The 13300-nt window shown below is 40.4% G+C and overlaps 1 protein-coding gene across 1 annotated transcript in view; it reads left to right on the top strand.

Moving 5' to 3' along the window:
* The first annotated feature begins 1329 nt into the window (after window positions 1-1329).
* The window catches only part of LOC111592278 (protein naked cuticle), a 44760-nt gene continuing 32789 nt past the window's right edge, over window positions 1330-13300 (top strand). The window contains exon 1 of the mRNA XM_023304379.2: window positions 1330-2374. Within this exon, the coding sequence (XP_023160147.2) occupies window positions 2311-2374 (64 nt within the window). The 5' untranslated portion in view covers window positions 1330-2310. The remainder of the gene's footprint in view (window positions 2375-13300) is intronic.

The raw sequence follows: 13300 nt of genomic DNA, 5'->3' as shown, positions 1-13300 counted from the left end.
GTTGAAGTAGCAGCAAAAATTATACAAAGAACCTACATGAAATTAAGACGGATCATTGATGATGCCGATGATGAGCATCATAATGATAATCAGCACTGATGATGATGATGATTATGACGATGAAAGAAGCCAGAACAAAGGCGCTGCAGGAAAGTAAACCAAAACCGTATCCAAAGAACCAACAGCAAAGAAACCCTTCCGCTGCTTGATGCCAGTTAGATAGAGGGAGAGTGGGAGAGGGAGAGGCTGAGGCTGAGGCTGAGAGAGTAAGCGGGACAGGGCGTCTACTCCTTTTGCGGGTCCCGCTGCGATCGCGTGTTCTTCTTCAATTACAGCGCCATTATACGAATGCGGAACGTTTACGGTGTCGGCAGCGGCCGCAGCCCCAGGTCTTAGGATTGAGGCCTCTGGACGCACAAAGCCGCCGTTGCCGACGACGGCAGCTTCTCCACTTGCCAAGCAAAACCCCTTTTTTCCTCTCATTTGTTTTTATTTCTTGTTTTTGTTTTGTGAATTTGCAGCGTAATTCAGGATTCTGGTTGCTCTGTTATTATCGTCGGGCTTTGAGTCTTGGAGCTGGGGCAAGTTTTTGGCGGCTTCTGCTGCTGGGTAATTGCCCCGATGTCGAGCACAGCAGGCGGCGATACTAACAACAACATCAGGGCTGCTCTACTCAGAAGCCCGAAAACTGAAAGCCTGACCGCTGAGCCTTCAAATTAAAAACTAATCAAATTTCCAATATAAGAGTGTGTACATACATGACCATAGACCATAAAACTTGCAGTTAAATGTCGCACTGAAAGCTTGAGTAAAAGGTCTATTAAACCTATAATTTTGTTTATAGGGCATCTTACACTCAATACTACTACATTTCTAAGGTACAGGGTACACAGCATTAAAGAGCAAGTGAAACTCTTAAGCTCTTAAGATAATAAATGTTAATTCCGAGCATTTGACTGTTGTATTAATGCATGTGTTAACATCAACATTACATGCTTGTAACGCTTAACAGCAGTCGAAGCTACGCTTGCTCTATGACACCAACCAACAGCTATGATTGCTGTTACAAAACTACAGAGCGCCCCGTTCCGTTTCCATGCGTTGCGCTCTTAAGTCTGTTAACTGTGCGACGACAACAGCCGAAGAGCGTCAATGTTTTTGTGTTTCTTTCGCTCTCTCTCGTACATAAGCCACTTTTGGTACAAGTCCAAAGGCAACGTTTTGTGTTTCGCATGTTCAGTTCGTTTCTGTACGCCCATCGAGTTGGTCGTGTATCTGCTGAAGACTCGCATACGTATCGCGTTGTGTGACTGTTCTGGAAAATACGCGGGCAAACGTGCGTCCTTTACAAATCATAAATAAACACAACAATTGACTGAAAATTTGTGTGCCAAGTGAATGAAAACCGGTATGGAAAGTGTTTACGAGAAGAGTTAAACAACAAAAAGTATTGGAAATTTATTTCGTGTGCATTGTGTGTGCAGCGAGAAGCAAGTGCCGTTAAATACAAAACCGCCCCGCTAACAAAAACAACCACATAAACAACAACAACAACGACAACAAAAGTTACACCCCAAAAAGTTGCCGCCGCTGTCGCAGTCGCCGTCGTCGTCGCCGTCTCAGTAAGCGTCGCTGTTCGCATTTGGAAATACAAATCGTGTTTTGCGCTTTAGCATTTTGCAGTTATTGTTGTTGGCCGTTGTTGTTGCCGTTGTTGTTCATTCGCCAAGTTATTTACGTCGCGTCGCGCAAACAGCAACAACAAAAAATTTACAATTAAAATTACGCGCGCTACGTCAAAAAGTATCTGCAAGATACACACACCTAAAACATACGCACGCCAAAAATAAGCGTAAGAGCAAGGGAGAGAGGGGCAGATAGCGAAATTGCGTGTGCGAGCGAGAGGGAACAGGTCGCACAATATGCGCAAAATTCAACTAAAATGCAGCATATCAAGGCTGTAAAAACTTTTACGATCCAACCTTAACGCCAAGCACCCCAAGCCCCCCAAAATAATGCCAGATACAAATTAAGGTCGCCACCTACGTTGCGTTGTGGCACCTGAGAGCAAGTGTATTAGTCTTAGCAGCAGCAGCAGCATCTACGAGGATAACCCTCCCACAAAGGCCGTAAAACATTTTGGCCAAAGCAACATTTACAGTTACAGTCGCTACACAGGCTCGTAAATAGCCAGCAGAACAAAACAAAACAAAACAAAACTCAACCCAAATAAACCAACAACAATTGTAGTTGCAAAAGGAAAAAGAAAGTGGAAGAAGCAGAGGAAAATAAATAAATAAAGCAGCAGAGATGGCGGGCAATATTGTCAAATGGTGGAAGCACAAAATACTCGGCGGCTATAAACAATTCTCAGGTAAACCTAAATTGCATAGCTATGAAACTTTAAGATTCGTGTTACTGAGCTGTAAACATGCTAGGCAACACATGTATTTAGATCTATATGTCTATATAGTACATTTAAAATTTACGACATCCTAAAAACACTTGCATTTTGGTCTATATATATTTCATTAAACCTATTTTACCTTATTTTTGCGGCTTAAATCTGAGCTCCTATCTAGTCTTATACACGTCTTATACATACAAATGCATAAGCTCTAATACTGGCACATATGTCTTATATACAATCTGCAATTTTCTCTTATATACTTGCGTCTAATATGCAGCTGTATAAGCTCTCTTATTATATGCAGCTGTATAAGTTTTAGCATGCTCTTATACAGTTGCGTCTTATACGCAGCTCTAATGCACTATTTTATCTGCATATATCATATCTTATATTATATGGTATAAGCATTAAGTTTGACATATGTAAAACTATATACGCTCTTGTACACTCTTATACAGACATGTCTTATACATTTATCTTATATGCACAGATATGCATAGGCTTCATACAGCTGTCGAATTGATATTTTTATTAAATTTAGTTATAAATTCAAAATTTCTAACAAACGCAACTTATCATAGCCCTATAAACAATTGCTGAAAAACAATTAATTTATGTGGCTATATTTTTATAAATATTTTAAGTAAAAATCCAACATTTTTTGCTTAACGATCAGCATCAATGCATTTCCATCTAGCCTTATACACACTATAAATATTAATTAAGATGAAAAGATATTTGGCCAAGCTCTAGCCATATATATTTTAGCAATCTATATTAGTTAGACTTCCATATGTCTAGCAAAGTTTTTCCCCTTCGCCTATGGAATGCAGCAATGCGATCAGATATATGTATGTATGTATTTGTTTGTCTGTAACCTAGTGCTGTGGCACTCAGTGTGCTGCTGTCTAAGATATAAATTTGAAGATTCATTCAGTCAAGGGCTTCTCCCACATCCTTTTCCAATAATTACACACACACACAACGAGAATAACAACAGCAAATGGAAAAGTAAAAATTGTAGGCAATCGACAGAGCGCTGCGTTCTTTATCTGCAAGATATACAGAACAGGGCGGCGTTCGCTTGTGGTCGATAGAGAAGAAGAAGAAGAGAAAAGACGCGCACAAAAATAGAACGTAGAAAATCCAAAACAACAACAACAGCAGCAGCAGCAACTCACAAAACATCAAAAGAAAACGACGCACGGAAAATAAATAGAAAATGGAAAAACCAAAGAGCACCGACCAAGTGCCCAGCGAGAGAGAGAGAGGGAGAGAGGACGAGGGCGAGGTGAAGAGCGGCAGCTGCAGCCAGGAAAACTCTGTGAATTGGGCGATCGCATAGCTGAGAGACTCTAAGCGCAGCGTATCATAATTGTAAATAAATACAAGCTGCCCCAATCGTCAGCTGCAAGCGACCTTTCTGCACAAACAAAACGTCGCGTTGTGGACGACACATCAATCAATCAATCAACCTTCGTTTTTTTTGTGGCAGTTCGATGGAAACGTTTAGCTGCAGCTGATTGCAGCGGTGGTAGCGCGGAGCTTTGCGGCTGGGGTTACAATTACTGCATCAATTAAATGCCAGGGCAACACTTTGAAACCTTGGCCAAGGCTCAAGCGGGTAGCCTGGCATACCACAAGAGCCCCAATACACTAATTGCTTGCAGATGCTGCAGCGACAAAGGACAGTGAGAGAGAGAGAGAGAGAGAGAGAGAGAGAGAGAGAGAGAGAGAGACAATTCAAAAGAAACCCAAAGGCACGCCGAAGCATGCAACAACTTCAAAGAAAGCAGCAGCAGGCACAACAGCAACAACAAAAAAAGTGAACTGAATAGAAAAACAAAAAATAAAATAAAAACAGCCTAAAGAGAAGAGCAACGAAACACATTGAAATGCCGATCGAGCGAGCGAAAATTTCTTACCTGTTGCAGGTAGAGGCAGCTAGCCAGAGGTACAGAGCCGAGAAGCAAGAGGCACACAGGCAGCTGCTATGCCACAAAAACCTTTTAAAGCCCTCACGTTGATAAACAACAACAACAACAACTGTTCGGGTTGTTGTTGCTGCAGAGTCGCCGCCACAAACAAAAATAATAATAACTGAGAGCGGCAAGCGTCGGCGTCGGCGCGTTGCAAGGCAGCGGCAAAACTCCTCCATCTACAGCGCGCGGCTCGCAGCTCGCAGCTCCATCTTCAGCCGCAGCTCCAACCAGTTCCGCGCTTCCAACTATGCCAAACATCTCGGCGGCCATACACAAAAGCGGTTTAGAGCCGACGATCGACGGACGGGCGGACGGACGGGCGGACAGACAAAGAGACAGATAAACAGACAGACAGACAAACGAGCGTACGTTGTTGTTGTTGTTGTTTTTTGTTTTGTATCTTTCAGATACACACAACACGCGCGACTGTGTGTGTGTGTGTGTGTGTGCGGCTGGGCATGGCCCGAGTTGAGCCGCGGGACAAGCTGCGCTTTGCGCACTGTTCAAAAGATGCGCTTTTTGCTTGAAGTTCGGCAACACAGAGGCCGTGCACTGTTGCACAGTGGCACAAAAGCGAGTGTTTAAGGCGTTCAATATTGAGTGAAAAAGTGTATAAATTGAGATTATGATCTCAATTGATTGCTTGTTCTTTTAAATGGCTTTTCTATGATCTAGCTATTGGGACAAGTTAACAATGAATCTATCTATCTATTCTGAATGTGTGTGGGGTATATAAATATATGAATTTCCTATAGCTAAATGAAAGATTTGATTCAAAATCCTTTTGAATAATACAAAATTTAATAAGGCATAGCTAAAGTTGTATGAATTCTTAATATTACATTAAATAAATTTAGTGGGATATAAATTAATTAATTTATATTTAAGGATTTGCTTAATGAGAATTTTTACTACCAAGAATAAAGCTGAATAAATAATTTTTCACTGAAAAATATAAATAATTCTTTAATAAAAAATAATAATTATTATTATCTATTACTATTATTATTATTATTATTATTATTATTATTAATATTATTATTAGCAATATTGTTATTGTTTTAATTGTATTATTATTATTATTGTTTTTAATTTTATTATTATTATTATTATTATTATTATTGTTATTGTTATTAGTATTATTTTTATTATTATTATTGTTATTAGTATTATTATTATTATTGTTATTAGTATTATTATTATTATTATTGTTATTATTGTTATTAGTATTATTATTATTATTATTACTATTATTATTATTATTAATTTTATTATTATAAACTTTTAAGTCTCTATCAGATTCCATTAAGTAGTTTAGTATAGTTTATACATATATAAATTTATTATACAATTTGTCAAAAATTATACTTTGACTTAATGCTGCTCAGCTTTCTACCACTGTGCCCGTGGTGCTAGTTTCGCAACTTTTGCCTTACCTCTGGCTTAGTTGTTGTTATTATCGTTGTTGTGAATTACGGTAGAAGGCAACAGGCGATTCCAATGGCAGCCCGGCTGAGGCTGAGGCTGAGGCTGAGGCAAGCTGCCAGCCAAGCGACCAGCCAGTCGAGCAGGCAGACGCTTGACAGGCTCAGGCTTCAGTCTTCGCGCCGTGGTGCAGTTTTTTTTTGTTTTGCTTTTTCGGGCTGATCCTACAGAGCGAAACTCTCTTTAAGCAATTTTCGTAATATTAGCCAGGAAGTGGCCGTTGCCGTTGCCGTTGCCTTTGTCTTTGCCGTTTGCCGTTTGCCTTTGCACACTGCTTGGCATGCCAGCGACCTTATAAGGCTTGGCTGGAGCAACCCTAGCCGAGTGCTGGACACCAGTTCCAACTGGTTTCTTTACTTTTTATATGCCTTTTGCATTTTGGTAACTCTTTTGGCCTGGGCCGCCAAAAACAATGCCGCCTCTGGCAGAGATAAAAAGCTGTTAGCTTGTAGCTTCTGCATTTTGCAGAGCGGCAAGCGAGGGGAGCGGCTGGGAGCGGGATGAGTGCCTCAATCAGAAGATATATGTAATGACTTTTCGAGGTTTTTGTTTTGCTCGTCAGAGTTTGTTTGTATTTTTGTTGATTTAGCAATTGGCTTCTTGGAAATGTGCCGCCAGAGTTCAATGCGCAAACAACCAGACGCCGAGCGAGACGAAGAGAGAGTGTGTGAGCGAGAGAGAGAGAGAGAGGCTCTTAATATATAGCTTATATGTAAATTGTTAGTTTAAACAGAAAATTTAAACGGAAAGCAACAACTGTCGGCTAACTTCTTTTGGTTATTTTCAATGAATAAAATGGAAAAATCATGTCACTCAGTCAACTGTTAAAGGCTACGCACCACACAACCACCCACCCACCTCGCCTTTCTCTGCGCTGCAAATTGTGCGCGGTGTCGGTGCGTCTGACGTCTGATTGATAAGCGCGCTTCGCCTTATCTAAATAATATTTAATGCTTGGCCAGGCCGCTCCAAATGGAGTGTGTGTGTGTGTGTGTGTGTGTGAGTGTGTCTTGAGGAGCACACATAGTGAAAATGAAATTGAAAATAATACAAAACGCTTTGTCGGTCATTAGCTTTGAGTGGACGCCGTTGCCGCATTTGGGGATCGTCGTTTTGGGGGTTCGTTGATTGTGTCAAAGCGAAAAGCCGCCAAAAACACAGTTGGCAAGAGGAAGAGCGAGAGAGTGAGTGTGGCGAATGCTTTTTGGGTGGATCTGTCAGCCCCAGCTAAAAGCTGTGCACAATTGTAATGCAAAGCCAAACTGCAAAAGTGGGCAGCGGATAGAGTTTGTTTGATTGAATACCCTGTAAAAATATTACTGAGAGAGTAAGGGAGTTTTGCGCTAATTTATGTTGAAGAAGCGTTAAAATTAATATTTTATAATTTATAAATAATTATAATAATAATAATAATTTATGGTAAATTTTTTTTTTTATCAAAAATATAAATTTATTTAAAAATTGTAAAATTATTTATAATTTTAAATCGAATTTCAATTTTTATAAAGTAAAATCTGTTCGTTTATGAGTGTCATTTTCTAGGGTATCTGGGTATTCAGACTTGTCTTTCTATGCAGCTTAAAATGTGGCACCAAAAGTATTCGCCAGAGAGATAAAACTAAAAGCGTCCAACAAACCAAACCGACGACAACAAAAGCGTACTATGTGACTAAGTGTGTGTGTGTGTGTGTGCGAGGGTGTTCTTGTGTGTGTGTTTGGTTTTTGTTTGTGCGCTATTTGGGCGCTTGTCTGTTGTCAGTATGCCTGTGTGTGTGTGTGTCAACGGCACACAGACACTTTCCGCTTTTGAAGTGGCTTTTAATTGATAAAAAGCAAAAAAAAAGAAGAGAAATAAAAGCAGCTGAACAAAAAATAAACCCATAGAAAAAGGCATTACACATACGCCGTGGTGGCCATGCAGCTGATAGCAAGCGCATCAAGTGACAGAGACAGCAACGACAACGACGACGACGACGACATTGATATTAATTCCCACGCTGTTGATGTCCCATGGGCGAGTGAGTGGGTGGCTGGGTCGTCCAGAACCAGCGAGCTAAATGATAAAACGTGTTGCAGCGCTTGGCTGCTGTGTGTGTGGCATGCAACGCGCTGATGTTCAGTTATAAAATGCAAAACTGGCCAAGTTGAAGCTGAGTGCTTTTTTGGGCAAATGGTCGACAGCAGATAATGGATGGAGCTGCAAGAGCGGAGAGCTATGCAACTGAATCCACAAATTGGTTGAAATCCATACACACAGTTCATAGCCAGCCAGAGATCAATGGCTTTAAAGTAAAGCTTGCTATTAGTGAGCCTTGCGTGGGCTATCAGAAAAGTGAGCTGCCTTAAGTAGAGTATTTGATATTCATTTGTTTCTGCAGCATAAATTCGCTTCGGTTAAAGCGTTATAACCACGTCCAACGAGCTTTAAGTCCATTCATATGTCGAGCGTACCATGCGCCGTATGCGTAACGAGGTCCTCCATTGTTATTATGATTATTTGTAATGTATGTGAATTATTTTGTGTGTGGCCAGCATTGTTCGATGCTTTTAGCATTCGCTCTTCGAGCGGTTTATTGTTTTGCTTGTATGTGCGCGTGCTGTGTCCCGTGTTAATCATGCTACATTGCAGCCATGCCGCAATAATCATAAGAATCAACAACAACAACAACAACAACATGACAACAACATCATTATTTTAGATATTTATGTATTTATGCATGCTGAAGCGGGTTCTTGTGGCTGGTCTCTCTCTCTTTCTCTTCGCTCTATTGCCATGGCTCTTGATAAAAATTTAATGTAGCATGTTAACAAGCGAGCCGTTATGATTACACACACACACACACCACAGACAGGGGGAAACCCACAATAATAATAGCAAATGGCAACTACAACAGCAAAGCAATTCCAATATAAAAATTCTGCAGTCCAATTTGCCATTTCAATGATGATGGCGACGTCGTCGTCGTCGTCGTCGTCGACGCCGTCTCCATTGAAGCCAAAGGCGCAAGCGAAGCAATCGACATACCCAGACCTTAACACAGTCCCCAGTCCCGAGTCCCGAGTCCCCAGTCCCCAGTCTCCATTTACCCATTACCATTCCCAATCGCATCAACATCCGCATCCGAATTCGTTATAGGTGCGCCGCCGTCGCTTCAGGAAATGAATAATCAATATTCAAAATTGAAATTCTCTACAAATTGGCAAAAAAAAAATCAGCTGAGAGATAAAAAAAAATTAATACAATTATGGCAGCTATTGTAAAAGAAATTTCATTTAAATTGGGCAAAGAAACTGATGAGTCGCGATATTATGTATCAATTCCTTGAATTGTTGTGCTTCTTACTGGATTTAATAGAGCTTGGGCTATTTTCAGCTTGACATATGCTTTTAAAGCTGATCTTTCCGATGAGCTTTCAGCTAATAAGTTTAAAAGTGATATTTAAAGGTTTAAAGCTAAGCATATTCATATTTTTTATGGATTCTCATTAGCTGATCCAATAAAATGTAGGTACTATGAAATGCCTAAAAGCTTTAATGTGCTTTGAACTTTTTTAAAAATATATTTAACTAAGAGTGAAAACCTTTCTGCTGTCATAGTATGACTTTTAATGTTTTTTTTTAAATACATAATTAATAAACAATTTATGCTGAAACAAATTAAAGTTTAAACTTTTAATGTGCTAATAAAAAAAAATAAAATTTTTTGTTCCTTTCTCAGTATTGCGTCTTATTAACTGTATTAAATTTCAGCTAGCATAAAGCGAAAGCTTAAATACTAAGCTTTAATGTGCTTTTAAAGCTCTTGCTAGACTCATAACGAAGTGTCAACTTTATAGCTTTCTTTCTCAGCAGCTCTATCTAAATTCATGCATAGTGCCATTTACAGCTATTTTTAAGACACTCGTTTGCTCTATTGACTTGCTCTGCACTATATATAAGAATAGCCCCCAGCTTTACCAATAAAAGCAGCACATTTAATAATATTTATACCACATATTACGCAATAAGGCCCGTAGCGCCAAACCCTATGAGACTTTCATAAATAATTATTATGGCATATAATTTATTGCACAGCAACAATAACAACAATAACAATCATCATAATGACATACGCACACAGGCACGCACACACATCGCATACACTGCATTAAATGAATGTATTTTTGTAAAGTTGAAGCTGCTTTTGGGTCTGATGAAAAGTTTTAATCGCTTCGAGCTTCAATTGTGGCATAGAGAAAAACTCCATCAATGGGCTTTATCATACATTCAACTCGCTATCGGCGTGAAAAATCCAACAACGTCATAAATTTGTAGCGCCAATTAATCATTTTCTGTACATATACGAGTATGTATATATATATATATATATATAAGCAATCTCCAGGGGCAAGCGTGTGAGAGGGCGTAAAACTTTTTAATGCATCACAATGTAGTATATTAAATAATTGATGGCGTATCTTGCAGATACATTTAAAAACTGAAGTGCTCTAGCGGGCAGTGCTTGACTAGCAGATACCCTGACTTACAAATTTTTTTTATTACTTCTCTAATGAATGCTTTTTGCCTCCTGCAAGCATTTATGAACACTTAAGCTTGCTTCTGCATTTACAGTCTGTTTAGAGCAACTTAGTTTAATACCTTAACTGATTTCAGCATTAATTTTCACAGCGCTTAAACACCTTTTACTCAATTTGTCAAGGGTATCGAGCAGTCCACATCACTTGTCAATTTCAATTTCAGATATATATCTTGCAACGTTGACGTTGGTTTGGGGCAACAAGTGCAAAATGAAAGCGGGTCAGCCACAGTCAGTCACACAAAGTATTCGCACCATATTCCGTATCCAGGGTAATGAGCACGCGCACAGCATTTTGCTGAATGGCAGTTGGGGCAGAGAGAAATGGCAGCTCGTGCCTTTGAATTCATTAAAGGGTATATCATAAAACCGGTCACAGGTCAGTGCGGCAAAAGGCAACAAAGATGCCAGCTCCCAGGCCAACTATGATAAGAATGCTTATCAAAAAAAATATAAGAGAAGAGAAGACAAGGGAAGGGTAGGGAAGGCCAGGGCTGAGAAGAGAGAAAAGGGTCCCCGAGCCCTAAACAACAGAAGCCCAACAATTTTTATTACTTTGACAAATGCGCGAGGGTCTGGGATATTTTCCAAGAATTTTGAGTGTTATTTATGTTTGTACAGTTAATTTGCATCCCATTGATGTCGCGCCCGCTCATTCACAGAAAATATGTTGAAAGAGGCTGAGAAAAAGGTTGAAAATATATTTTATGCGTGCATAATTAATACTCGAGCGAGCGAGAAGAAAGTGAGAAGTTGGGCAGTTAAGCGGCTTCAACCTAAACGGAAATGCGGCATGAAAGATTCTTTGAATACCAAAAACTCAAAAACTCGCCACTCACTCGAGACCAGCCCAACCCAGCCCAGCCGAGCCCAACCAAATCAAACTGAACTGAACTGAACTGAGCTCAGCTCAGCTCAGCTCAGCTGAATCGACATTTTTTCTTCAACGCTCTCCCGCTTGGTCATTGTGTGTGTGTGTTGGTGTGTGTGTGTTGTGGGCTAAGCTGGCATTAAATTTTCATGCTTTAAAGAGCGGCTCGAAATAGGCTTAGGCCAGTGTGTGTGCTGGGCCCGAAACCGAATGGTTTTCACTTGAATTTCTGTCGGCGGCCATATAATTAAGGCGCACACCGGCAAAATATGAGTGCAACACTTTGTGGCACAGCGAAAGAAGAACCTGCAATTTGCCAGTGGCCGACTCCGACTACGACTCTGACTCCGAACCGAACCGATGCTCATTAAAAAGCAAGAAAACAAAAATAACATACATGCGAGCATAAAGCCCAGCCATGTTGGCTGCCTTCTGCCTTCTGCCTTCGCGCAAGTTGGCTTGCTGCCTGCCGACTGCAAACCTGACCAACAAATTGCGGCGCGCTGCCCCCAAAAGTGCCACAGTTAATGGGCACCAAACAGCATCTCCCCAAGTTTTACCTCACAGCTGCTGCACCCCTTTTTGCCCAAATGCTTCGTGTCTGTGTTAATTTGATATGCTGCAGGCTGTAGGAGCCATCGCCATCTGTCAGTTCGTAGTTGCAGCCCAAGTTGGACGCTAGATGGCGTTTAGCCACAGAGGGCCGCTTGATAAATTGCTGGTAAATACAAGGCCTAATGGCTGTCATACTAAAATATTACACTATCAAGATCAACACAAGCTAATAACAGCTCTATTAATATGGCCTGTCTAACAGTGCAGTTTTCTGTTAAGTTAGCAGAGCGCTTACAGCTAAAACTATTAAGTAATAGTAATGATATATATAACATTAAGCTGTTGTCGTAGCTCTTATTTAACATTTGTCTCTCTGCTGTGTTAACAGCGCTCTTCTAATTTACACTGTTAAGTAACTAAGCTGCTCTGCTACTGTTATATAGCATACAATTGTACCTTCTAGAGTGCAGCTAAGTGTTTATAACTTTTGCAGCAACCCATGTAATCGGATCTGTGAGTGCATTGCTCTAACTTTACAAACCAACACACACAAAATGTAATTTGTTTAATTAGTTTTCGTAGAAAGCATCAACCGCCCTCACATTCCACATATGTATATAACTAAATACATATAAAGCTGTATATGTCTACATTATGTCCTATGTGCTTCCGGTCTGAAATTGTTCAGTCACTCAAAACTTACTTCGGACACGGGCCAATCGTCTCGCCTGTCGGAAAATGAGGGAAAATTCTTCGAAATTGCCGCGACGGGCCACATAATTCACTTTACGATTGCCGATTGCGCGGGGCAACAACAACAAGATTATTTTATTTTTGCTTTCTTGACGTTTATGAATTGATCATTATGTAAAATTATGATTTGTTGCGTTCAAATTACAAAATTTGTTACATATTCTGGCGCGTAGGAAGTCGCAGCTCGCACGCATGACTGCCTGCTGGAACGCGCCCCTCCCCCCGCCAATAGCGGCCCCTTCCCACTGCCTTTGGCACCAATTTCAGCCAACCACAAATCATTTTTTTGCGTATGCTCAGCGGGTTATATGACTTGTTCGTCGCTTGGTGCGTTATAAAAATTGACTTTTCGCAAAACGATAAACGAGAATTATTGCGTTGCTGTGTGTGAGTGAACAGGAGGTGGGCCGACGGGCAGGAGCAGGGCGAAATATCACATATTTACGAATAATTTGTGCGGCCCTCAGTCGAGCAAGGCAACATAAAAATAGTCTATGGGGCAGACCAAAAATATGTATTTATTCCAACTCACATGCAATTTGTGTTTGCTCTACAGCTGTAGCTGATTGAGCGGATGCTCATTGAGAGCTCATCGGTGCTCAAGCAATGCCTTAGAGCTAACTTAATAGCTCCAAATACCACTCACCATATGAATAGGAACAGCCCAC

The sequence above is a fragment of the Drosophila hydei genome, unplaced genomic scaffold, assembly GCF_003285905.1.
Source record: "Drosophila hydei strain 15085-1641.00,03,60 unplaced genomic scaffold, DhydRS2 tig00000001-arrow-pilon, whole genome shotgun sequence".
Classification (NCBI taxonomy): Eukaryota; Metazoa; Arthropoda; class Insecta; order Diptera; family Drosophilidae; genus Drosophila; species Drosophila hydei.
Note: the sequence above shows the minus strand (reverse complement) of the source record. Positions and strands in the feature narration are given on the sequence as shown.